At 42.5% G+C, this 27,529-nt stretch overlaps 1 protein-coding gene and 1 long non-coding RNA gene across 2 annotated transcripts in view; one reads left to right on the plus strand and one right to left on the minus strand.

The window, feature by feature from the left end:
- Nucleotides 1–27,529, minus strand: part of LOC309492584 — a 335,811-nt gene that overhangs the window by 194,153 nt on the left and 114,129 nt on the right. The gene's annotated exons all lie outside the window — the stretch shown is intronic.
- LOC309492485 (aerolysin-like protein) lies at nucleotides 5,794–16,054 on the plus strand (the record flags this gene model as incomplete). The annotated part of the gene is made up of 2 exons (XM_082161491.1): nucleotides 5,794–5,870; nucleotides 15,090–16,054. The coding sequence occupies exon 2, from the start codon at nucleotides 15,107–15,109 to the stop codon at nucleotides 16,052–16,054; it is 948 nt and encodes a 315-aa protein (XP_082017617.1). The 5' UTR covers nucleotides 5,794–5,870; nucleotides 15,090–15,106.

The following is a 27,529-nucleotide window of genomic DNA, read 5'->3' on the forward strand; positions in this document are numbered from 1 at the left end:
ACTGCATGCAGCAGTTTTCTGGGCAGCACATTACATTTGGCACCAGTGTCCACTTTTACCTTCAGTTGTCCATTTCCGTTCTTCATTGCGAGCGTGGCGAAGATTTCCCCTTTCTGTGCGGGTGTGAGTATTGTGTCACAGTAGAAAGTATCAACCATTTGATTGTCTGGTTCAGTGGTCAATTCATTTACTCTACCCATTTCTCTTCTTCTGTATGGAGTGGGGGCTTTGGGGCGAACTGTGGCCTGCGCTGGTGCAGAGCGACAACACCTAGCAAAGTGATTAAGTTTTCCACAGTTATTGCATGTCTTGTTGAGAGCAAAGCATTTGCTGCGGTCAGGTGAATGTTGGCCATTACAATTGCCACAGCGAGCCTTCTGAATTGAGCACACTTCAGCTTCCTTATGAAGTTCCTTAGAGCTTTTCTCCGACTGTTCATGGAGCATGCTAATGCTAACTGCCAGTTCAAGGGTGAGATTCTTTTCACGTAATAGTTGTTTGCGGAGGGTGTCGCTCTGTATCCCACAGACGATACGATCCCTGATCAATTCATCACGGAGCGCGCCAAAATCGCATTTTTTCGCCAGTATTTTCAGAGTGGAGACATACGCCTGAATAGACTCACCGGTTCCCTGACTAGCGGTGTTAAAAACATGCCTGTCCATAATGACGTTTTTCGCTGGCAAACATAATTCAGCAAACTTTACCAGTAGAGTCTCTGGTTCTTCGTGACTTTCCCCCTCTCCATAAACAAAGGATTCCGACTTTTCAACAGCCTCCGGGCCGGCTAGGTTCAGTAGCGTGTAGGCTTGAACTTTCTTAGATTTATCCGACAGTCCTGCGTTGCAGTAGATTATCCATTCTTTCTCAAATTTCCGCCAGTTGTCGGCAATGTTGTCGTCAAAAACTAGTGGATCGATACGACGGAGTCCTTGAGCCATTATCAGACACTTCTGACACCATGTAGAGTGTCAAGAAATACACATGCAACTCGTGTGAGTGTAGACACTAGACTGACTTTATTTACGTTACCCGCTTCATCCAAACAGGAGTTGCCATAGTGACGTTAACATCAACACTGATATTTAAAGTGATAGTGCCACAACTCTACAGAAACATTGCTAAGCTACGTAATATGCTATCAGTTTCTGATGCAGAAAAGTTAGTTCATGCATTCATGACCTCGAGACTGGATTACTGTAATGCTTTACTAGCTGGTTGTCCTGCATCCTCAATAAACAAGCTACAGTTAGTCCAAAATGCCGCCGCTAGAGTTCTTACTAGATCAAGAAAATATGATCATATAACACCGATTTTATCATCACTGCATTGGTTACCTATAAAGTTCCGTATTAATTACAAGGTATTGCTACTGACCTATAAAGCCCTAAACGGCTTAGCTCCAGTCTATTTAACGGATCTTCTATCACCCTATAATCCATCGCGCTCTTTAAGATCACTAAATTCAAGGCTTTTGGTCATACCTAGGATATCCAGAACCACCAAAGGAGGGAGAGCATTCTCACATTTGGCTCCAAAACTCTGGAATAGTCTTCCTGATACTGTTCGTTGCTCAGACTCGCTCTCCCAGTTTAAAACTAGATTAAAGTCGCATCTCTTCAGCCAGGCATTCATATAATCCTACAGTTCAAACTACAATCCGGCCTCTAGCTCATAAATGCCAGAGGAGAACTGGCCCCCGACTGAGCCTGGGTTCTCCCAAGGTTTTTTTTTCTCCATTAGGTCACCTGATGGAGTTTTAGGACACCATTAGGTCACTTGATGAAGTTTTTCGGTTCCTTGCCACTGTTGCCTTTGGCTTGCTCAGTTGGGGATATTTTGGGGATATTTAATTTTATTTTATCAATCAATAAATTCCTCTTGAAACAAACTTTGTTGTATTATTTTAATTTAATACTGTGAAGCTGCTTTGATACAATCTGTATTGTGAAAAGCGCTATACAAATAAACTTGACTTGACTTGACTTAAAGAGTAAAATCAAGAATTATAAATCAAATCGATGGAGCTCCAAAGACAACAACGCGTTCAGACGCGACGCATGCGCATTCGAAAACAGGTCACCTGTATTTAAAGCAGTACCCGTCTGTCTGTTGTGTTTTTATATATTTGAATGACTTCCTCACAATTATTTGTAATATCTCGCTCGATGGAGAGCAGCAGTCGGTCAGAGAGCCTCTCTTCATTACCAATGAAAAGACGTTGATACAATTATAATGCATAACACATCAAACAAACATAGGGAAATGATGTTACTAAATATTATTTACTTTACCAAACAAAACAGAGAATCAAGTAGGTAATTATGAGGAATTCATATTTATTTATGTTGATGCTATAAATTTTATTTATGTATTCATGAAAGTGTTAGCTGCGTATGAGGCACTGCAAAGGAAACTCCGCCTACCACTTCATTATTGTAAATGTAGAATTAATTATTGTCATACTGAAAAAAAAAATTGTTATAAATAGCTTCAAAGTTTTGTAAAGATATTAGAAATGTATTTTTATTATACATCTTCATGAAAATAAAATTGATGTTGGCACTGTAGCAATCTAGAAATGCACTACAGCTAAAGCCACATGCCTGACCATGTTATATTTAAAATCTTAAGATGATAAGTCTAAAACTATGTATTTAGTTAAATGTTTTTCAAGATCATGTCATATGACTTTATTTTGATTAGACTTTAAAATGCAAACTGATGTTTAGTCATCTTCTAACCATCTATCCAGTCTATTGTCTCTATTGTTTTGTGTTGCAAACGAGCCCCATTCAGTCTCAGTCTCCCCATGCACACATTCACACCTCTCCAGCCTGGTTTATTAGGGTGACCATACGTCCTGTTTAACCAGGACATATCTGGCCAGGATTTCGAGATCGCCCAAAATGCCCGGGATTCGGCTTTTGCTTTCTACAGTCACCATTCATTATGTTTATATTATTACATTATTTGACACTGACACGTACGTGCCAGCTTTGCAGGTCATGCATTCTGCTTCACACGGATCCCGATCGAGACGAAAACACAGGAATTTTCTTAGCAATGCTAGAACGCACATCAACCGATCACTTGTTTAGTGTTCATGTAAACACTACATTTAGATTCACCAATCGGAATTAATTCAGTCCTACTGAATCAAAAGGTGTGCATGTAAACAAAAAGAATGGCGACGAGAAAGCAAAAGCCGTATCCCGGATATTTTGGGCGATCTCGAAATCCCGGCCGGACATGTCCTGGAATATGGTCACCCTAGGTTTATGGCAGCCTGGTTAGCATTCCTATTTAGAAAAAAATCATACAGAATAACTGCTGCTAGGTGGCAGGTGCACCTAGGGCTAGCTAGCATGTTAGCTTAGCACACCATCAATACACGACAATTTATGAGATTAAAACCATGTTTGTGCTCCAAACTTACTTTATAACGTACTTTATAACGCAAGTCGAGTGTTTTAAATAATCTTCTGTGATCTAATTTGGATTCAGATAAAAAAAATCAGACAGAAAATATATTATTTTATAGTATTCTGCAGGATGATAAAGTCTATATCGATTAGCATTACATTATAAATATAATCTTTTGTTATGAAAATACCTGACATGGCTCGAAGAACAGGTAACTCAAATATCATTGCAATCATGTTTATTGTCTTCAAAACGTCTTTATCTGCATGTTACAGCGATCTCTGTTAGCTTTGTGTGTGTTCGAGGCTTCCTGGAATGTCACATGATTATGGCTCCTCTTCATGTTCCATATGCAACATAGTTAAAAAGGTTCAGGTTAAATCCTACTAAATGGGATTATTGTGCCACCTGCTGTCATAAAGTTGTACCTGCAGTGAACGCTAGTAATGACGAAGGATTATGGGTAATCCTCAAAGCAACGGAGGATTTTCCCTGAGGTAACGTGTCTGTGAATGTCTGTGGACTAAACAATGATAACTCACTTGAAAAGCATGTAAAAGTTAAGCTAGATTTCCTTGGTTGAATAATATGTGTTGTTGATTATTTCCGCCATGTTTTTATAAAGTCAACCATCTAATGTGTTTTATAGCTGATAGAAAATCTCTCCAGTTTAGCTAGCTAACTTTAACATGATGCCGTCTTTCCAGACAGAGCATGCGCTGTCTGTCCACATGAGATGACTATTCCACTATGTTGTCCTTTGTCATTAATGCAGGTATGTTACCGTATGTTGTTATAAACTAAAGTGTTGTAATGTTTGAACATAAGATTGAGGTATGTTCTGCTGTTTGTCTGCCTCCTGTATGTTGAATTGTAACGAAGTTACATAATTGTTTACACATAACTGTTAACATAAAATGGAAAGGTAACTGTAGGAAATCTGTGTAATTACATTGTTTTATTTTATTTGTTTCCTCCTTGCAAGATTAAGAGGGACAATTTGGTGTGTTTTAATTATTTAGTTTATATGAGTTTAAATCCATTATACGATCAATGTGTCAAACTGTATTTTACTTTTGTGTAGAGCTTTAAGAGTAGTACATACAGTAATCTCCTAAAAAAAAAGCAACGGAGGATTTTCCCTGAGACAGAGCATGCGCTGTTTGTCCACATGAGATGACTAGTCTGCTATGTTGTCCTTTGTCATTAATGCAGATGTGGAATAAACCTGCTGTTACCACAAACCTGACGGGATCCGAGAGATTATTTCAGGCAGAAGACATTACACAGAGGTTACATTGGTGCTGTGACCCGGATGGGAGTGAGGTTTAGGGGGGTAAGTGTAACGGAGGCCAGCTAGTAGTCGCTGTGCGAGTAAACCTCACTCCTCTGATCTCAGATGCTAGTTGCTGCAGTCTTTAGCCTCCTTGTTAGAGCGCCTGACTCTCACGCCGGAGACCTGGGTTTGAGACCCACACGGAGCGGGGTGAGAAGGACCCGGGTGGATGGGTTACACATAAATTGACTATTATTGTGCATATAGCGCCCTCAGGCTGCTGGTATGAATTAAAAACACAGTACATCAGTATCCACCGCTCATAATTATTACATTAACACATTTGGGTATAAATTCAATAAATATTATTCCTGTCTATAGAAATCTGAGAATCTATGAGAATCTATCAATATTTCTCCAAATCTGCACATTTTTGAGCTAAAGCCCTGAGGGACATTGTTTTGTGAATTGCTGACAGCACAGGAGTGTTTCTCTGAATGAGAGCAGCTGACGCTCATAATTCAAATTAAAGGTATCAACTCCTTTTTTTCATTTCATAACTCCTGACACAAATTAAGAAATAACTGTCACTATAAGTTTCTCAGAATACAGTAGTGGTCAAATACTGAAACTTGAGTCTTATATCTTTTTAATGATGTATAGTTTGTCAATGTATTACATTAAATCTGATAGTAACTTTGAACTAAAAAAAACGCTTCAGTGCGTCCGCGCACTGGTGACGGTTAACAGATTAACAGGGGCCCTCAGCTAAGTGGTGGCCCACAAAGATATATTGATATATATATTGTGCTGTTGTGAGGGACCCACCCCTTGGTTCTGTGACTGGGGCCCAACATTTGGTGCTACGCCCCCCTCCCCATACCCCTCCCCATCCCCCTCCTCCTCCCCTCCCCTCCCCTCCCCTCCCCTCCCCTCCCCTCCCCTCCCCTCCCCTCCCATGCACACCACTGCAAGCATATGGTTTTAAAATGTCACTGTACTTTGTGAGGTGGGTGGAGCTGATTACACTGCCCCTGGGTGTGTTTTAAGGACGGCCTGTCCCCTTCGGAGCTGTATTTAAGCAGCAGACTCACCAAACACATTTCACTTTTCCAGCTTTGACCAGACGAGCTGCTCTTGAGAAGAATTTCAGACTGCAGTCTTTCATGTAAGTATGCTTTCACTCCAGGGCACTTGACTTATGATGTAGCTAGCGAACAGTTTCTAATACTTTGCATGATATTATCGAGCCCGATTTTTTCCCACTGCGTATCTATAGCACAAGTTCATGTTTTCAATTGCCTTGCAATTTACACAAAATTTACCCATTGACTTTAATTGGTTGTCTAGCAACAGCATTCCAAAAGGTTGTTTTAAATGAAAAGTCAAAATATGTTTAAAGTCCGCGTGAACCGGAAGTTGCAAACGACTTTTCTCCAGTGTTGTGACGTATTTCCCAGAGAAAAGTTATATTGAACAGAGGGCAGGGTTTTACTCTAGCGCTCCTCCTCTCCATCTCTCGCTCATAGCAGACTAACGGTTTGAGGGGAGTGGTTAAGCGTTTGCCCAAACCAAGCCGTCAAACATACGTCATCAGGGAAGGTCCTCCAATGCAGAGGGGAGATTTTGATTAAAGATTACGAAGCCAAACAATTTTTTTTGTGTGGATTGACTTGCATGGATGAATTATTCACCACAAAACGACCAATTTAGGCAAACAAAGTAAATATGGTCAATTTTGAATTCATGTGGACTTTAAGTTAGGTTTAAAATGTTATGGGTTGGTTTAGGGAAAGGTTTGGGGTTATATTTACGAAAATAATTATCAGTCTGGATCTGGGCATTTCCCCTGATGAGGCAAGAGAGGCGGTGTCACCTCAAACAACTGGATGAGAAAAAATCCATATTATAAAAATAAATCAAAGCAAATATTACCAAATGTGACATTAAAAAGTGTATAAATCACTAGTTTTTCTAAAGTAACACTGTCCAACAGTGGCATCCGCAGGTAAAGATACAGAGGGAGTCCGCTGTTTTCCTCTTGGTACGTCTTATGTTGAGGAGCTGCGGGAACATTTTAGGCTTGTTGGACTTGAACCGGCACTGCACAGACCGATCGGTTTATGACATCAAAGTACAGCGAGAGCAACTCAAAAGCATAAGGAGCCGTCTACTTTCTATTCGCTCTTGCGGTACTTTGGTGTAATTCACAGGCGGTTGCTAGGGTGTTCTGGTGGTTGCTATGATGTTGCTAGGCGGTTGCTAAGGTATTCAGGGCGGTTGATGTGGTGTTACTAGGTGGCTAGTAGTTGTCACAGATGGTTACTATGGAGTTTTTATAGAGTTCTTAGCATGATCTTGGCATGATTTAACACTTAACTAATCACTATTAGCATGTAGCTATTCACTGCTAGCATGTGTAGTATGTTGGAAGTGCTGTTTGCTAGCATGAGTCAAAAGAGCCAAACCTCATCTCTATACGATGTTCTGATACAGAGATATAGGTCTTACAAAACGGTTGCTAGGGTACTCGAGTTTGGTTGCTATGGAGTTGCTTGGGAGCTGGAAGATTTAAACTTAAAGGGATACTCCACCGTCTTTTCATATTAAACTATGTTATTCCCTTAACTAAGACGAGTTGATACATACCTCTCTCGTCTCAGTGCGTGCACTCAATCGCTCAGGCGCGCGGCGAAACTTTGTTAACTCAGTTCATTCAATATGGGCCAAGCAGAGAAGCTACCAAACACCTCCACGTTTCCCTATTTAAATACAGTTACTCGCGTAGTGTAACTCGACCTAGGACGGTGACACAAAACAAAACGTCGCGCTTTTCTAAGCGTGTAAAATGGATAACTATATTGTATGGCGGAATACCATAGCAAGTGCTCGTAAGCATTTCGTCTTGGCGCAGTAGTATCTTCACTAGAGGGAGCGGGGGCCGGTGAGAGGATTTTTCACGAGTGAAGATATTACTGCGCCAAGACGAAGTACTCATAAGCACTTGCTATGGTATTCCGCAATGATTACCACAAATTCCAAAATAATAGAACATTTAAAGCTAAGATATCTCCCCCTATATAAACATTGAGCAAAACAAATGAAATAACACTCATTTTTAACATTTGTTCCAGTCTGAAGCAAAGCATGCTGGGAACTCATTCAGTGAATGTATGTGTAGAAATATGTGTGTGAAGATACATTCACATTTATATGGGAACATGTATGCAATATATGTGAAGGATGAAACCTTTTGTGAATATTACGTTATGCTATTTTTGTGTTCATTCATAAATATTTTATGTATTAATATATAGCCAGCATGGTCAATGCATATATTCCATTATACTGAAAAATATAAGCACTAACTTCCCATATATGGAAATGTATTATGTACTGTAATATACTGCATTATATTTTGCAGTATATTCCTATATAGTTTTGTTCCGTAATGGAAGACACAGCCGACAAGAGGCAACAACAGCTTTTGTCTTGGTGTGTCTCGGGCTTTAGAGAAAACATGTTAATATCTTCCACCAGAGGAGAAATAAATTAACAAAGCTTTGGAGAAACAAGGTTGGGAGTGTAAAATTATGAAATTAAATTTATTTTCATAATAAGCTTTAAGTTTCTTAAAGCCGAAGTTTAAAAGCAGTGAAATAAGAATATTAATAGCCTAATAATTACACTTACTATTGATAAAAATAAATAAATAATAATCAACGAAAATGAAATTGACCTGGATTTTGTGTATCAGATGCATGTAAAATTGATTTCTGCCTAAAGAGTACGCCAAATGAAAGCATGAACTGGTGTTATAGATATGCTGTACACAGGACTACACAACAATAGCTGCTTTTCCACCATCGGCCAAACTGTTCTCGGTGCTTAATTGCTCCATTCCGTGCCCAGCCGTATGGATAAGGTTTAAGTTCCCTTTCAAGGGAACTCCCGTTGCGTCGAGAAATGACGCTATGGGAACGCTTTGCGTGATGACGTCTTGAAGCACATGTAAAATCAGTCCAATGGTGTGGCGGAACGTCAGAGGCGGGTGACGTCACGTACCAGGAAACTATAAAAGCCGGCCCAAAACAGAAAACGAAAGCTTTCTGAGTCTTCAGTTGCGCTCTGTGTGAAATCTGTCTGTATATTTGGTGTTGTCTGTCTATATCACATATATATATATATTCAGTATGGCGAGCAAGCAGCAGTTTAGAGTGTGTGTCCATCCCTGCCCGCGTTATTTAACGGGAGGTGATACTCACACTCTTTGTGTTGTTTGTTTGGGTGAGGAGCATGCCCAGTCAGCACTCGAGGGTGGTGACTGTGTGCATTGCGACGCGCTTCCATTGCGTTCGCTCCGATCCCGCTTGGCTCGGTTCACGATCGCGATCCCGCGATCGTGATCCGATCCCGATCGCGTTCCCCAGGGCTCTGGTCCCGCCGCTGCCGAGGCACGGCGGCAATCACAGACCTGGGGTTCGCAAATGGATCTATCAGTGGATGTTGAGACGGGCTCTGCCTTATCTCAGCCTCCTTCTGATAGATCCAGTGCCTCTCATCAGGGTGTGGAAGCACGCGTTGCGGTTTCTTCCCCCCCGATGGAGGCACCAATACTGCAATTGTCCAGCTCTGAGGAGTTGGACGTTGTTAGTATTGACGCTGAGTCTGAGGATTCGCCACCTCAGTCTCATGCGTTTGAAGAATTGCTTGATGTTATCACTAGAGCTGTCGAGCGATTATCTATTGAGTGGCCAGAAGATAGGCAGGGCGCTCGTTCGAAAAGCAAGCTCGACGAACGTTCCTGCCATCTCGTGCACAGCCTCAGTGCAGAAGCCTTCCGTTTTTCCCCGATCTCCACACTGAGGTGTCGAGATCGTGGGGGAAACCAGTGTCATATCGAGTGTATACTGCACAAACATCACACTATTCATCCATTCACAATTATAAAGAGCATGGTTATGGGGAGATGCCGAGGGTGGAAGAGACGCTCGCGAGCTATCTCTCTCCAGCAACGGCATCTTCTCTGAAGGCTCCTGCACTTCCATCCAAGCCAGTAAAAGTTACATCTTCCCTGGTTCATAAAGCTTATGCCGCCGCCGGTCAAGCTGCAGCGTGTTTACATACAATGTCCATAATGCAGGCTTACCAGGCTGAGTTATTGGGTGATTCTGAGGATGGCGGGGGTATTAGTGCTGATACGGTGTCTGAACTGCGTAGAGCCACAGATTTGTCTCTCAGGGCCACCAAGGAGACGGCTAAATCCATCGGCCGCTCTATGGCAGCCCTGGTGGCCACTGAGAGGCATCTGTGGCTCAACTTAAGTGACATAAAGGACAAAGAAAAACATGTTCTTTTAGATGCACCAGTATCCACGCAAGGGTTATTTGGAGACGCAGTTAATAGTGCTGTAGCGAAGTCACAAGAAGCTTCAAAACAGGCAGCTGCACTTCAGAATCTTCTCCCCCGCCGTTCTTTCTATGAGGCTGCTGAGCGGGAGCAGTCTAAAAAGAGCGCTGAGCACCGCGCCACTCAGAAACAGAGCGTTTCCTCCCGTGCTCCCCCACAAAAATCTCGGGGACACGGAGGGCGCTCTCAAACCCAGCAGTCTTCGAGGGGTAAAACGGATCTGCGGACCATTATTAGCGCCAAGAAGGCTGCTGGGGAAAAGTCCTGATGTCTGAGGGCTCAGGACAAATGAGGGTAGTCCCCCCGAAGCAGAGCGGTTAACACCTCTTTTTACGGTGCCCGTCTCTCTTCGGTGCCCTCAGGGGACCGTTCTGCCAACCCTGCCACCTCTGGTGTTACAGGGCGCAGCGGTCTCCGGCGAGCACATATCTCAAGGTCCACCCGGAAACGTAGTGGCCTCGGGATGCCCGCCCCCTCTGAGGAGGGTGCTAGAGCAGTCTGTTTGGTCGTTCCCTGCCGGTGTGCCGTTACAGGGCGACGAACCGACTACTCAACAGCAGGAGAAAAATACGGTGCCGTCTCTCTTCGGTGCCCTCAGGGGACCGTTCTGCCAACCCTGCCACCTCCGGTGTTACAGGGCGCAGCGATCTCCGGCGAGCACATATCTCAAGGTCCACCCGGAAACGTAGTGGCCTCGGGATGCCCGCCCCCTCTGAGGAGGGTGCTGGAGCAGTCTGTTTGGTCGTTCCCTGCCGGTGCGCCGTTACAGGGCGACGAACCGACTACTCAACAGCAACAAAATCCAGAAACCAGTCTCGAGAGACTGGTACCTCTAGTAGAATATTTGACAGCGTGGAAGCTACTGTCAAATGTTTCTCGTTGGGTCCTGCAGACCGTGGAAAAAGGGTATTAGATACAATTCTATTAACGCCCACCGCGGTTTATGGGGGTCCTGCCCACAGTGGTGGGCCCCGAGCAGGTTCTGGTTGTGGAACATGAAGTAAACACTCTGTTAGAGAAAGGGGCCATAGAATATGTACCCCCCTCCAACAGGGAAACCGGGTTTTACAGCCGGTACTTCATAGTTCCAAAAAAGGACGGGGGATTGCGTCCCATTTTAGATCTTCGAGTTCTGTACGAGTCAGCCATGCAGCTCAAGTTCAAAATGTTAACCTTGAGACAAATCGTGCCACAGATCAGGTCCGAGGACTGGTTTGTCACGATAGACCTCAAGGACGCATATTCCATCCGTCCGTGTCATTGGAAGTTCCTGAGGTTTGCTTTCGGGGGCAAAGCATACCAATATCGAGTTCTTCCATTCGGCCTGGCTTTATCACCCCGCACTTTCACCAAATGCGTGGATACAGCTCTGGCGCCTCTGCGCCTCCGGGGTATTCGCATCACGAACTACATCGACGATTGGTTGATTTTAGCTCAGTCGCATTAGATGCCGGTTCAACATCGAGATGTTGTTCTCGCCCATATGAAAGAGTTGGGGTTACGGCTGAACGCCAAGAAGAGTGTGCTTTCTCCATTTTAGAGGACCACTTTTTTAGGCGTGGTTTGGGATTCAGTGTCGATGCAGGCGCGCCTGTCATCGCCACGCTTCGATTCCATCCTGGCAGCTGTGAGAAGTGTAAAGCTAGGCCAGCTACTCACTGTCAAACAGTTCCAGAGACTGTTGGGTTTCATGGCAGCAGCTTCCAACGGGATACCTTTTGGACTGCTGCACATGAGGCCCCTGCAGTGGTGGCTCAGGACCAGAGGGTTTTTCCCCGAGGGGCAACCCATTTCGCACAATCAAGGTCACGCGGTGATGCCTACGTGCCTTGGTTATGTGGAAGAAACCTTGGTTCCTGTCCCAGGGCCCAGTGCTGGGAGCTCCTTGTCGTCGCAAACTGCTAACGACGGATGCTTCCCTCACGGGTTGGGGAGCGATCCTGAGGGTCGCTCATCTCAAGGTCTGTGGGAAGACCATCATCGTTCCTGGCATTCTATAGCCTAGAGATGTTAGCTGTCTTCCGGGCTCTGAGGAGCTTTATCACAGGTCTCAGGAGACACCATGTGTAGTACATACGGACAACACGTCGGTAGTCGCCTATATCAAGGGGGTTTGCGCTGGCATGCCATATCCTCTTGTGGTCCCAGGGGAAGTTGCTGTCACTCAAGGCAGCCTACATCCCCGGGGTCCAGAATATAGGAGCAGACACTCTGTCGAGACAGGGGCCGAGGCCCGGGGAATGGTGGCTCCACCCCCGAGGTGGTGGAGCTGATATGGAAATTATAAGTGGATCTGTTTGCGTCTCGAGAGACGTCTCACTGTCCACTTTGGTTCTCCTTCACGCATTCAGCTCCTCTGGGACTGGATGCTATGGTACAGACGTGGCCGAGGCTACGTCTGTACGCCTTTCCCCCAGTTGCCCTGCTCCCGGGAGTTCTGGAAAGAGTTCGCAGGGACCGGGTTTGCCTGCTTTTTATAGCCCCGCGCTGGCCGGGCAGAGTATGGTTTCCCGATCTTGTGTCCCTCCTCGACGGGCATCCTCTGGAGTTACCCGTCAGGAGGGACCTTCTGTCCCAAGCAGGGGGCTCAATATTTCACCCCCGCCCAGAACTGTGGAACCTGTGGGCTTGGCCTCTGAGGGGGCCCAGCTCATAGAGTCAGGTCTCTCAACTGAGGTTGTTGAGACCATTCTACAGTCCAAGCTCCCTCCACGAGGAAACTTTATGCCCTGAACTGAAGAGTATTCACCTCTTTGTGTAGCCTCCACGAGGAAACTTTATGCCCTGAACTGAAGAGTATTCACCTCTTTGTGTAGCGACCGTCGGTTGGATCCAGTCAACTGCCCAATTGGTACAGTTCTGGAGTTCCTGCAGGACCGGTTCACTGCAGGTCTGACCCCGTCCACTTTAAAGGTTTATGTGGCGGCCGTAGGTGCTTACCACAGTCCTTTGGGTGGAATGTCTGTGGGGAAAGACCCTTTGGTATCTCGTTTCCCTCGTGGCACTTGGAGGTCCTCCTCCCTTTCGAAATCGGACCAGGAGGCGAATAATTTGCTTTGCCCTGTTCGGGCGTTAGACGCGTATGTCCACAGAGCTGCCCTGTGGCGTAAAAGTGACTTTTGCTCCCCTAACAAGGGAGGTCCAGTGTCTAAGCAAAGGATGAGCAAGTGGGTGGTTGAGACTATCTCACTGGCTTATGAGGCGGCTGGACAGCCTTCTCCTTTGGCTGTCCGGTCGCTCTCTACTAGGAGTATGGCGGCCTCTAAGGCCCTCATATCAGGAGTATCGTTACAGGACGTCTGTGATGCGGCAGGCTGGTCCTCACCGCACACCTTCGTCAGGTTCTACTCTCTGGATTTAGACTCTACTCCAGGGTCTCATGTTTTGTCTTCTTAGTGCTGCTCACATGATTACACACAGGACAGACATTTGTAGCTATGGAGGCGTTGGTATAGACGTTCCCATAGCGTCATTTCTCGACGCAACGGGAGTTCCCTTGAAAGGGAACGCCTCGGTTACGACTGTAACCTCGGTTCCCTGAAGAGGGAACGAGCGTTGCGTCGCCCTGCCATATCTCCTTCATGCCTGTAAGCTCGACTTCAGACTTTTACGAAGCTTTCGTTTTCTGTTTTGGGCCGGCTTTTATAGTTTCCTGGTACGTGACGTCACCCGCCTCTGACGTTCCGCCACACCATTGGACTGATTTTACATGTGCTTCAAGACGTCATCACGCAAAGCGTTCCCATAGCGTCATTTCTCGACGCAACGCTCGTTCCCTCTTCAGGGAACCGAGGTTACAGTCGTAACCGAGGCGTTTTCCATGTGGGACTGATACCAGCACTCTTTGCAATGTAATTCAAATGTGTCAGTCATTGCCTTTAAAACACATGAGTTTTACAGATATATGAGATGCAATTATAGTGACTGCGTTATGGAGGATGATAGAATATTTATGTTAGTAACTTGTTTACTACGCTCAAATAGCGCACTTGACCAGCTACAGAGAGCCAGACATCAGACAAATGACCAATCCTGAGTGGCGATGTCACAACATGCATGGTTAGCCAATGGTGCTGAGACATCTGAGCCGAGAATGGTTATTAATTGTGCCGTGCCGAACCAAACTCGAGTGGAAATGTAACATTAACCATTCCTTACCTCTTTTCCACCAAAAAAGAACTGGTTCGGAACTGGTGCTGGTTTAAAGTTGGTTCAACTTGCAAACCTTCTCAGAACCTGTTTGTTTTTCCACTAACTAGAGAGCCCAGCGAATGACGTCGTTACATCACTGTGTACGTTGCCATACGTCTTCGCTTTCCCAGAAACGCTTGCGCCAACTTCAAGCATAACAATTACAATGGCAGACTACATCGTCTTTTTTGTTTTTCCTAGCTATGCGATCGTATAATGGGGTTAGAAGAAGACGTTTAGAACACATTTGTTCTGTTCGTCTGGATTACTATAGACGAAGGTTACGTTCGAGAAGAAGATCGACAATAACCCTGCCCCCAGCCCCCGACGTGAGCATGACATGGTCAAAGAACGGTTCTAGTGCAGCAAAGAGTTGGTGCCGCTTTGTAACCAATTTTCCTTGCCAAAAAGAAAAAAAAAACGGTTATTTGGCTGTCGAAACGCAAAGAACTGGTTCTCGAGTAGGCACCGGCTCCGAACTGGCACCAGCACTGCCTTGGTGGAAAAGGGGTATCTAAGATCTGTTTGGCCTGACAGTGGAAAAGCGGCTAATGTTTCCCAACCCTGTTCCCAGAGGCATGCCAGAACTGCACATTTAGCATGTTTGCCTATTCAGACACACCTGATTCAAGTCAGCTTATTAGTAGATACTCCAAGACCCGAAATGGATGGGTCAATTAAGAAAGAAGTCCAGCGTGTACTGTTGTTGTGTCTACAGAAACTTGGTTGGGAAACACTGCAATAAAGTTTAAAGCTGATGTTAATACTGGTCTGATATTATTTTCAGATCGATTTAATTCCAAGATGTCCAGCATAAGTTGTATACATATAATTGGTGGACAAGGAGGTGATCCATTCTCATTTACTGGTGTGGACAACGGTGCCAGATTAGAGAAGATCGGAGTCTGGGTGGGAGGATGGCAGGTGAAGGCTGTCAAGGTCTGGCTTTCAGATGGGAGAGTTGATGAATTTGGTAGACCAGAAGGACCATATCAAGAGTTCCAGTTCCAGCCTGGTGAGTGTTTCACCTCACTGTCCCTGTGGGGGAACGGAGCAGGAACACGTCTTGGAGGCATCAAATTCAAGACCAGTCTGGGGAGACAGTTTTTCGCATATATGACAAGCTGGGGTTTAAAAACAGAATATCCCATTGATATCGGCTCTGGATATTGTTTGGGAGTTAAGGGAAGATGTGGTTGGGACATTGACTCCATGGGATTCGTGTTTCTCAATGCAGTTGAATCAGCAGTTCTCACCGATGTCAACTATCCCACTCTCCAACACCAGACCCTACACGTGGCAGTAGAAGAAATCAAATCCCTCAGTTACACGAACAGCTCATCCACCACACAAAAACAAAAAATTGAAAGCTCAAGCAAAGTGATCAAGACATCCACATGGTCTTTGAGTGAAAGTTTATCTGCAACATTTAAAATGGAAGTGAAGGCTGGGATTCCAGAGGTTGCTGAAGTTACTACAGGATTCAGTGCCAGCATTGGAACAGTAAGCACTTATGGTCAGGAGCACACAGAAGAGAGAACCCAAAATCTGTCTGCAGATGTAGATGTGCCACCAGGGAAGAAGTTGCATGTTTCAATCACTATTGGCAAAGCCACTTTTGACCTGCCTTACACTGGCACAGTGAAGATGACCTGCAATAACGGCAGTGTGTATTCATATAGAACCAAGGGCACATACAAAGGTGTCACTTACACTAAGATCAAAGTGGATGCCAAGGAATCTCCTCTGTAATATCAAGACAGATTGCACTTGTAATGCACAAGTTCTAATTCTGTCAATCATGTATCATTTTTTTTTTTTTTTTACTTTCAGGCTTCATTTTATTTTTTGGGGTGGAGTTTGGGTGTTTGGGAATATATATATATATATATATATATATATATATATATATATATATATATATATATATATATATATATATATATATAATATTTGTTGTTTTCAAATAGCCTTAAAAAAATGCAACTTATTAAATAAACTCTGTATTGCAAGCATTGTTCCCTCTACTTATTTTCTTATTTCCATTACTTTTCTCTATTGGGTGGACATTTCAGCCACATGAGCAACGGTCTTTATACCAGACCTGAAAAGGGACACAATGTGGTTAAATCATATAGTTGTAACTTGTAACTTTAATGTGCTAATTTATTTTTGATTGGACCCTTAGTAACTTCATCTTTTGAAAACAAGCAATTCAGGTTATCCAGTTGTTTACAGTCCTGTATTTTTTTTAATAAATCCCATGCAGAACAGTTAAACTCTTGATATTAATTCAATATAGTAATGTGAAAAAAAGAAATTAAAGCAGTTACACTGACATTGTTTGTGACCTTCTGATCAGTTTCAGTGATCTAGTATTAGTTCTTCTATATCTAACTAATTTTCTTGGATGTTCAGGGGAACTATTGTCACATTCACCGCCTTCCTGTCTGCACTACACTCCCCAGAATCCTCCGTGGCGCACACCTGCACAGGGGCACCGCCAGGAATTTTGGGCCCCATGACAAAAAAATCTAATTGGGCCCCCTCCGCGTTTGCGACTGTTTTTCTTCTTGTAGTTCAATACAAGTAACGTTACTTGCACAATATTTACTGCTGGTGATTTGTAAATGCAAGTCTGCATACAACAGTATGCAGTTCACTATTTGATGCAAGATTAAAAGCCACCATAAAAATGTCCTTAAGGCAATCCTTTACAGTCTCAATTTATTTTTATTGTAAAATTAATGACAGATAAAAAAAATAATAAAAAAAACCTAAATATATATTAACTTTTTAATTAAAATAAATTAACATCATCTCAAAACAATGAAAACAGCAGATTTTTTTTACTTAACTGCACATACATGCCACCAACAAAATAAAGTTGACGTGTAAAACGTAATTTCCACATCAGGGTTATTATAGTGCTACAAAACAGATCAAGTGATCACTAAATCAATAGGTTTTGAGGTTTGGAACGATGGGAATAATAAAGTCTGTATAGACTGCTACTTCCTGCTCAGCTACTGTTCGGACGCTCTTGCTTACTGCTCCGCGCTTTGCTCTATCGCTTTTACATTTTATCTCCTATATTTTATATTTTATTTCCTTTTATCACCTAATTTTAACTTCAGCAAATCAGCACAGTGCTCAGACAACAAAGTTTGGATTACTACAAAAACGCAGAATTCTTTTACCCGACCAGCTTACATTCCAGAAAGGAAAACACAACTGCCTACACTCATAAGGATAAGAGAGAAAATGCCTCTTCTGGTTCAAGAATCTACTTGCTGCACTAACTGCCACAGACTTTTACAAAGGATTGCAGTTCTTGAAACAAAGTTACTTACGGGACCACCAAACCAGACGGAACACACAACAGAGCTTCGTCATGGACACCCTCAGCATACAGCCGGTGAGTCCCATGAAACTAGTGCTACTCGACAGGTAGAGAAACAAGCCAATCGACTTACAAATCGATGGCACAAACAGGGAGCGAGACCCAAAGGCACTCGAGACATCAGATTGTCACGAGCCTCACATATTACCGCAATAGCATCCTCTACCCCAGAGACAGCTCTGACAAGGATTGCAAACACTGATCTCCTAACACCGCCTATACATCTTGAGAACAGATTTGAAGTACTAATGAATGTAAATGAGGAATCCCCAAATGTGATGAATGTGACCGAACACAGACTGAATGGGCCAGTAGCTAACACTGATGCTAACTGGCGCTCAAGGTCGAGCAGACAGCGGCACTCAGCTCAGAGCGCAGCCGAGGACTCTGATAGTGGGGGACTCCATAATCAGAAACATTAGCAGCTGGGACACAACTACGTGCTGCCTTCCACAAGATTTTAAGTGCGGTGAAGCACCCAAGATGAACATAAGTTCCACGTATGTGAAACGCCCACACCCATTTGAATGACCCATTCATATGTCACGATGTGGTTATGTGATCCCCTGTTCAAGTCATGTGATCCTGCCATGTGTTCCTTTGTCTGGTGTGTTGTCATTGGTTAATTGTCCTTTCATTCTTCACAGGTGTCTCTTGTCATTAGTCTGTGTATTTAAGCCCTCATGTTTGCAATGTGTCTTGGTCAAGTATTGTTTTCTGTAGTCCACTGTTGTGTAAGTCTATGTTTGTGTTTATGTCCACGGTTTTGTTTCACGCCGCACCTTTGTTTTATGTTTAATCTTGTTTTGTTTAAATAAACTGGGTTCTCAATAAGCTTCCCTCCAGTGGATCCTTTACAGAATACTTGACCGACCATGAACCCAGCAGTTGCTCTCTTACGTCTTCGTCAAGGTGACCAGGCCACTGAAAATTATGTTGAGAACATTTTCGCTAAAGTGTTGTTTCAGAATATCGAAAATCACGTGGGGATTTGCAGCATGGTCAATAGATGTGTTGTTACGCAGCTTTATCCTCACCACATCCCCTGCTTTGCCAATAAGCTTTGCCAGGACTTCCTGTGAATGCTCATGAACTGGAATAGCTTGCTTCTTTAAATACAGAGTCATAAGATTTCCCCACTCACGAACTGTGAATTTGTCTGAGCTATCACCTCTGAATATAGGAGGCTCTCTTACATCTGACTGCATGACAACCTTGACGTTAGGCAATGTCATCTCTGAGGGCTGTACAGGAGTCCTGGTGTTGTGTGTGCACCTGTCAGATTGTAGCTTAGCTGTAATGGACTCACCTAGCTTCTCAGCTAACTGTGTAATGAGTGAGCCTAAGTCTGGATTCTGCTCGACTTGGCTAGGCATGGCACGATCTACATAACATGTAGAGGTAAGCTGTGGGGTGTGTAACACTGTGACACTAGGCCCTGGTGTTCTGGATTCTAAAGGTCGAAAGAACAAACCCCTCCCCACACCAAACTGGTCCTCGATAGAGTCACGCTCAGCATCGTTAACATCACCCTCAACAAAATATGTGTAACCCTCTGCCATATTTCAGTCACTCCATACACAGAAAGAAAAAAAAAAATATGAGAGTAAAAAAAAAATATGAGAGTAAAAAAAAATAGCCAATAAAATAAAATCTTAATGGTTAAACCGGAAGAGCACCAAAAAAAAACAGATCTAGATAATCACATCAATCAGTAATCAATTGCACATCAGTAAAGCACTCTCTTAAATGCTGTTATATTGAAGAAGACAAAAAAATAAACATCAGGTTGCAGTCCAAGGGAACACCTGACCACGGTAAAAGGCGAGTGAATGCAGCTTCCCACGGCGAACGAGCTGATGTCGATCTTCAGACCAATCCTTGAAGAGTCACGGCACCATTGTAACGGGCGTGCCTTGTCTTTAACAGTTTTATGTTATATCGGATGCACGTCCATTAACCCTTGTATGTTCTGCGTTGTGTTCGTGTTGTAACGAGTGAAGAAAGGACCCGGACCACGACCAACTGCTGGTTGCTCTTTTAATGAAGGCAGAACAGTGGATTTGTCTGTACAAATCACAAAAATATTCATAAGGCTGTTACATGCAGTCTCCTCCACACAGATCTCAAGCTCCTCCTCTCAGCTGGCCTAGCGCAGACTGCACATACATACATGACTGATAAAACTTTTAGTATTATCAACAAAAATACTTTTAAATAAAAATGTGAAAATGAATTAAATAAATTATAAAATGCTCAATGTAATTGACATGAATTTATTTTACATTCTTAATAAAACCAATGTAAGTATGCCAGATGAATAATAATGAACATTATACACATACCTGTACAAATCACAAAAATATTCATAAGGCTGTTACATGCAGTCTCCTCCACACAGATCTCAAGCTCCTGTTAGCAGATAAACACACAGAAAACCCTGTAGACTAGCACGTGGAAACATGTCTAACTTTACTTTAAAGCTTGCAAAAAGTCTGTTTACAAGGTTTATATTCGATTGACACATTAACTGCATGTTCACAACCTCAAAACTAATATTTATACATGAATAAAACAAGGTTTGTATCGTCCAAAAACTGAAATAAGTGTTTAAAACTGACGTGCAAAATAATACATTACCTCCTCTCAGCTGGCCTAGCGCAGACTGAAAGAAGCGCATAAATGACGACACAAGGCCTGCAACCTCTTAAAGTGACGGTACAGGTATTAACACTGTAATAACTTGCAGGAGACAAATCCATTCAAGTAAGTTCATTTACTTCGGAGACATCAAAAGCCAGCAGTACACATGATAACAGCCAGGTGTAATCCATGTCTAACTAACAAGTTCTTCTTTGCTACTCTTAAGCCAAAGTCAAACTGCATTAGATTGCCCCCTACAGGTCAATCTACCAAAAGCTCACTCTACAACATCCCCTTCCCCCCAAGTTTACAATATAATCATCATACTATGAACTTCATTTTACAATCCTGTAATCACAATACAGTTACATAATTTTTTTTTTTTTTTTACTTCATTTCATAATCTTTCAAATGACCAGGCAATTTCCTGGTTCTTTGTGACCTTCTCATAATCACAACAGGGCTAACAGATTTGTTCATTTCAGTTATTATCTCAGCAGTTGGAGAAGAAGCCCCATCTGCTTCAAGGGGATTAACTTCCCCAAGAATGTCCTCAGCCCCTGTTTTCTCAGTCTCTTTAGAGCATACAGCAGCAGAGTTGTCAAAAATGTCAAAATCAGGAGATTTACCGTCCATTTCCTCCCCTGAAAGCTTCACAAGCAATTTCTGTCGGCCATGAATTTGATCCACATGTCTTCGGACCACTCTCCCATCGCCCAGCATTACTTTATAAGAAAGTGGTCCAGTCACAGTCTCTATGTCCCCCGGAATCCATTTCGGTCCATAACTAAAGTTGCGAACCAGTACTGGATCTCCGACACCAAAACTGCGTTCGCGGGCCTTCGTATCATGATGTGCTTTTTGCTTTAGTTGTTGTTTCTGAAACTTCCTCGTCAAATCAGGATGCATAAAGTCCAAAGAACACCGCAATTTCCGTCCTTGTAACAGTTCAGCTGGAGAGAGACCGGTGGTGGTCTGAGGAGTAATCCTATAGCTGAATAACACTCGGGCCAATTTAGTTGCAATTGTGCCTTCCACACATTTTTTTAGCATGCCTTTCAGAATTTGTACAGCCCGTTCCACTAATCCATTACTGGAAGCATGATAAGGTGCAGAAGTAACATGCTGTACTCCGTTTTTATTCAGGAACTCTTTAACTTCGACACTAACAAAACAAGTAGCATTATCTGATACAATAAGTTCCGGTAGACCCTGGTTGCTGAAACTCTTACGTAAACATTCAATGGTGGCAGCAGATGTGGCTGAGTTCACAGGATACACGTCCATCCACTTTGAATGTGCATCAATCAAGACCAAGAACATTTTTCCCATGAATGGTCCAGCATAATCTACATGCAGTCTTTGCCATGGTTTTTCTGGCCAATTCCAAGGATGCAGTGGGGCTACAGCCGGAACGTTCCTATGCTGTTGGCACAGACCACAGGTTTTAACCAACCTTTCAACATCTTGATCTAGCTTAGGCCACCACACATAACTTCGGGCCATAGCTTTCATCCTGGACACTCCTGGGTGGCACTGATGAAGTTGGTTCAGGACTTCTGGTCTACCCACACTGGGAATGATGACTCTGGCCCCCCAGAGCACACAACCATCCTGTACACTTAATTCATCTTTTCGTGATGTAAAAGGATCAAACTCTGCTCCAATTAATTCATGCCCACCACGTTGCACCATTTCTCTCACCCTGGATAATACCGGATCTTTTTGCGTCCACCCTCTCACTTGTTCGGCAGTAATTAAGGTTACGTCTGCATTCTCCAGCATCAGGACTCTTTCCTCCTGTTCAATGTCCGATTCCATTGACAATGGTAACCGACTTAGAGCATCTGCGTTTCCATGATCTTTGCCCGGCTTGTAGAGGATGTTATATTCATAGGCTCTTAGTGTCACAGCCCATCGCTGGATCCTAGGAGATGACATTTGAGGAACAGCTTTTAACTCATTAAATAAAGACAACAAGGGTTTATGGTCCGTAACTATAGTAAACTTACGACCATACAAATACTTATGGAAGCGTTGTAAGCCGAACATGATGGCCAACCCTTCTTTGTCCAACTGCGAATAATTCCGCTCAGCTTGATTCAAAGTCCGTGACATAAATCCAATGGGTCTCTCACTCCCATCTGGCATCTTATGTGAAAGAACTGCACCTAGGCCATAAGGAGAAGCATCACATGATAAAATCACATCCTTCTGGGGGTCATAGTGGACCAGAACTTGTACTGATTGGATCATTTTCTTGGACTGAGCAAAAGCAACCTCTTGTTCCTCCTTCCAGTTCCATTTTTCATCTTTCCGCAGCAACTGGTGCACAGGGGCTAAAACGGTAGACAAGTTGGGTAAGAACTTATTATAGTAGTTTAATAGTCCTAAATAGGCCTTCAACTCTGTCACATTCTTTGGTGATGGAGCGTTTTGAATAGCAGTCACCTTTTCTGGTACGGGGTGGAGACCGGTTTCATCTACTTTATGACCCAAGAACGTTACCTCTTTTTCCATGAAGGAACATTTGCTCCGTTTCAACCGCAGTCCTGCTTCTTGCAATCTTTCCAATACCCTGGCAAGCGTTTGAAGATGTTCCTCATCATTGCGACCAGTCACCAGAATGTCGTCCAGGAAAACTGCCACATACGGAAGACCTTGCAGTACTCCCTCAATGGTCCTCTGAAAGATGGCAGGACTAGAAGAAACTCCAAAGGGTAAAACACGGTAAGTAAACAGACCCTTGTGGGTATTCACTGTGACATATTTCTTGGACTCTGCATCTAATGCAATCTGATGGTAAGCATGGCTCATATCCAGGTTAGTAAACTTTTGCCCACCTGACAGTGTGGCAAACAAATCGTCTATTCGAGGGATAGGATATTGTTCCAACTTTGAGACTCGATTTACTGTTAACTTATAGTCCCCACTAGGGGTTTCACAACTACTGATTTTTGCTAGTCGACTAGTTTTGCATAACAGTCGACGACTAGTCGACTAGTCGTTAAATTATTTATTCATTAAATTGACAGAGGAAGGAGTTCTGGTGAATTATTGGAAATGTATGTTTGAAATTCAGAAATAACATAATAAATAAATTCATCAGTTATTCTTGTGTTAATACAAAAACAGCAGCATTCATTTAAAACATTCTTGTAATTAAAACATTCTTGTTATGAACTGCCACACCACGCGCATCAGCGAACGTTGCAGATAAACATTGCCACATGGCTAGCCTCAGACAATAACATTGTCAACATCACGACATATTTTTTGCATATAGTTTTAACTGTGCATTTTTCATTGCATCTTTAAGCAAATATCATTTAAGCATATAGGCCAATACAAGTTTGATGTAGGTTATACTGAACCACTATATTTTTGTATCACCTGCGACACACTGGCTGCGTGGCGTGAGCGTCTCAGCTTAACAGGTTGGAGTTTGCACACTGCCTGCGTGAGACACGCGATTCAGGCGCGGCTCGAACCGCTAGAGTGCAGAACAGCGGAGTTTGTATGGACCGAAGTGCATGCCTGAGCTAGTGTTTTCGGTTAAGCTGCGTTGCTTTGACATTGTGGAAAATAGAATAATAGAAACAAAATGTATTAGTCTTTTTACCCGTTATTATCAATCTAAATTAATCTCGTTTTTAATTTAAATTATTATCGTTTTTAATTTAACTTAATTTCGTTTTTCTTTATTTAAATTTCGTTTTTTCTTTATTTAAATTTCGTTTTTCTTTTTTAAATTTCGTTTTTTCTTTATTTAAATTTCGTTTTTTCTTAATTTAAATTTCATTTGTTTTATTTAGCCTAAATTTCGTTTTTTCTTTATTTAAATTTTGTTTTTTCTTTATTTAAATTTCGTTTTTCTTTTTTTAAATCTACCCTTTAGCCTACTGTGTCAGTAATTTGTTAGTCAGAAAAATATTAGACAACCTTAAAAGTATCGCTTAAGTTAACAGACCTGTGTGTGTGCGTTTTATATCACCAGTGCAGTGTCCGTTCTCGTAGCCCTGCCCGTGTGAGGTGCGCCATTTCCCACTCGCGCTGTTCTGTAGTTTACTAAATGTTTATTAATTCTGAATGTGTCCCGTTTTGCGTGTCCATCTATATTGCACCAAATGTGACACTGCACTCCATGACCTTGACCGTTTTGGACGCATAGGTACCTCAGCGCCTGACGCCATTTTGTTTTCCGACTAGTCGATTAGGGCCGACAGCGCCGACTAGTGGTTGTGACAGTCGACTAGTCGGCTAGTCGACTAGTTGATGAAACCCCTAGTCCCCACATAGTCGTACAGTATTATCTGACTTTAAGACTGGCACTACAGGTGCAGCCCATTCTGAGTGTTTAACAGGTTCTATGATTTTTTCTTTTAACAGGCGTTCTATTTCAGCCTCTACTTTCGTCTTCATTGCATAAGGAACTGGTCTGGCTTTGAAAAATCTGGGAACTGCTTCCTTGTCAACATAAATCTTTGCTGGTGGACCTCTCAATTCACCCAGTTCCTCTTTAAACAACTCTGAATGTTGGCTAAGCACTTCAGTCAAGGTTACATTTTCCACCCCTTGAATTTTATGTATGGCCTCCCATTCCATGCCCAAGTCTTTAATCCATCCTCTACCCAATAGATTGGGTCCTGTTCCAGGTACTACCACTACCGGTAACTCCTTCATGACTCCTTTATGTTTAACTTCCACCTGCGCAGAACCTAACACTGTTAAAGTTTGGCCAGTATAGGTTTTTAACTTCAAAGAACAGGTCTTTAATTCTGGAATTTGATGCCTTGTCCATAATTTGGAAAAATTTGACCCATTCATCACAGTCACACCACAACCAGTATCAACTTCAAAAGGTATTATTGTCTCATTAACAGCCAATGTGATAGTCAGTGGGGCGACCTTTGGAATCTCAGTTTCCTTCAAACTGTGAACTGTAAAAATGCCCTCTTCATCAGATGCACTTTTTTCGTCTCTGCCCACATAATACGATCTCTGTTCTCCTCTGGTCACAACTCTCTTACGTCTTTCTCCCCCTTGTAAGTTTGTGTCTCTGGTGGAACTTTTTGATTTGCATACTTTCATGATGTGACCTTGTTTCCCACATTTGTGACATTTCTCAGAAACAAATCTGCACTCATTGGCCAAATGTTGCAAACTTCCACATCTGTAACATGCTCTGCTTTGACTTTCTTCTTGCTTTACTGCCATTTTATGCACTCTCATTGACATGGATGTTTCTGAGTGCTTAGCTTGCAAGTCCCTCACATCCTTATTGGCCATTTCCATTGCTTGAGCTACTTTCAAAGCCTTTTCAAAGGTTAAATCCACTTCTGCCAACAGTCTACGTTGAATACGGTCATCATTTATGCCACATACCAGTCTATCCCGAAGCATTTCTGTCAATTTTTCTCCATAGTTACAATCATGAGCCAATTTCCTCAAAATTGCCACATACTCGAGTACAGTTTCCCCTTCTTCTCTTGATCTTGAGTTGAATTTAAACCGCTGTACAATTTCACTAGGTTTTGGGTTGAAATGCTCTTTAAGCAAATCCACTAATTCATCAAATGTCTTTGCTCCTGGTTTAACTGGGCTCAGTAAATTCCTCAGTAGACTGTATGTTTGACCTCCTACAGTGCTCAACAATATAGCTCTTTGCTTGACTGCTTCTGTAATTTCATTGGCCACAAAAAAAATGCTGCAAGATTTCACAATATTCTTCCCAAGACTGAGATTGACTGTCAAATGGTGTGACTGTTCCTACCATGTTGGCCATCTTCTTTTCCATAGCTCCAACTTGTATGGATTAAACTTCTTCACCTTCCAGCACTTCTCTCCAAGGCATTTCCTTTTCTTGCTTTTATCCTCGTCGCCAAAATGTAATAACTTGCAGGAGACAAATCCATTCAAGTAAGTTCATTTACTTCGGAGACATCAAAAGCCAGCAGTACACATGATAACAGCCAGGTGTAATCCATGTCTAACTAACAAGTTCTTCTTTGCTACTCTTAAGCCAAAGTCAAACTGCATTAGATTGCCCCCTACAGGTCAATCTACCAAAAGCTCACTCTACAACAAACACCATGATCTGAATACAACATTCAGGCATAAATACTGGCAATAAAACAGATCTTAAACAAAGAAAACAATGTTCCTCAGGATTTGGTGACATTTCAACCGTAAAAGTAAAGATATCATTTCAACCTGGTTACAATAGCATAAGTTCAAAAGATGTCCTCATGTAAACTAACTTAATGCTGTGGTTTATAGAGTTGTGAAAGGTTTTTTTTTTATTTATTTTTTTTATGAAGCTTTTTGTTCTATTGACCTTTTAGAGGATCTTAGAGATGTTAGAGAACAGTTTGGTCCAGTGGAGATCATAATGACCACGAAGCAGACAGAGAGACACAGTCAAAACAAAGAGTTTATTGAAGACTAATTATTTAACTACAAAGCAAAAAAGAAAGAGAACAATTACAAATGTTCATTCAATCTTTAATCTTTATTAAGTACACAGAATCCCGGTCCATAGTGAAAATAATAGTAATAAAAGTTACATCATACATTATTTACATGTAACCGGGGGAAGGAAAAAGTTATTACATGTAAATGTGTAATGGGGATCAATGTCATATAGTACTAGTAATGTGTGAATGATGTATACAGATACCTGTTCCTTTCTGTTAAATTATGACGCTGGCCCTTTAAGATTTCGGTGGGTGAGATCTCGTCTGGAAGTTAGTCTCACGAGAGTTAGAGCTGTAGTAGCGCGGTTAACAGAGTGTGTATTGCATCATCTGTGCTTTCGAATACAAGTAATAGTTGGATAAAACACCAAGAGGGTGAAATATTCACTTGTATTATCCCAATATTGAGTTGGTGAGAAGAACATCGATGTGATTGAGTTGTGATGTATGACTGATGACGATTGATCGTGATCCGTGAAGTGTTTCTCCTCGTGTCAAAAACACGGTTTATTGACTAATCATAAAGCGTAAGTTTGTTTTATTTACTTGCCTGTTCTGTAATGAGTAATATGTGTATAATTGTTTATTGTGTAACAGTTAAGTGATATATTTCTTGTTAAATACAGAGGGGAGAAATAGTGCTGAATAGGCCCTCTGTGAGATCCAAATTGTGTTCATCGATACAGAGTGAGTTGATTTCTTTGA

This window comes from Leuciscus leuciscus, assembly GCF_965113295.1.
Source record: "Leuciscus leuciscus genome assembly, chromosome: 2".
NCBI lineage: Eukaryota > Metazoa > Chordata > Actinopteri > Cypriniformes > Leuciscidae > Leuciscus > Leuciscus leuciscus.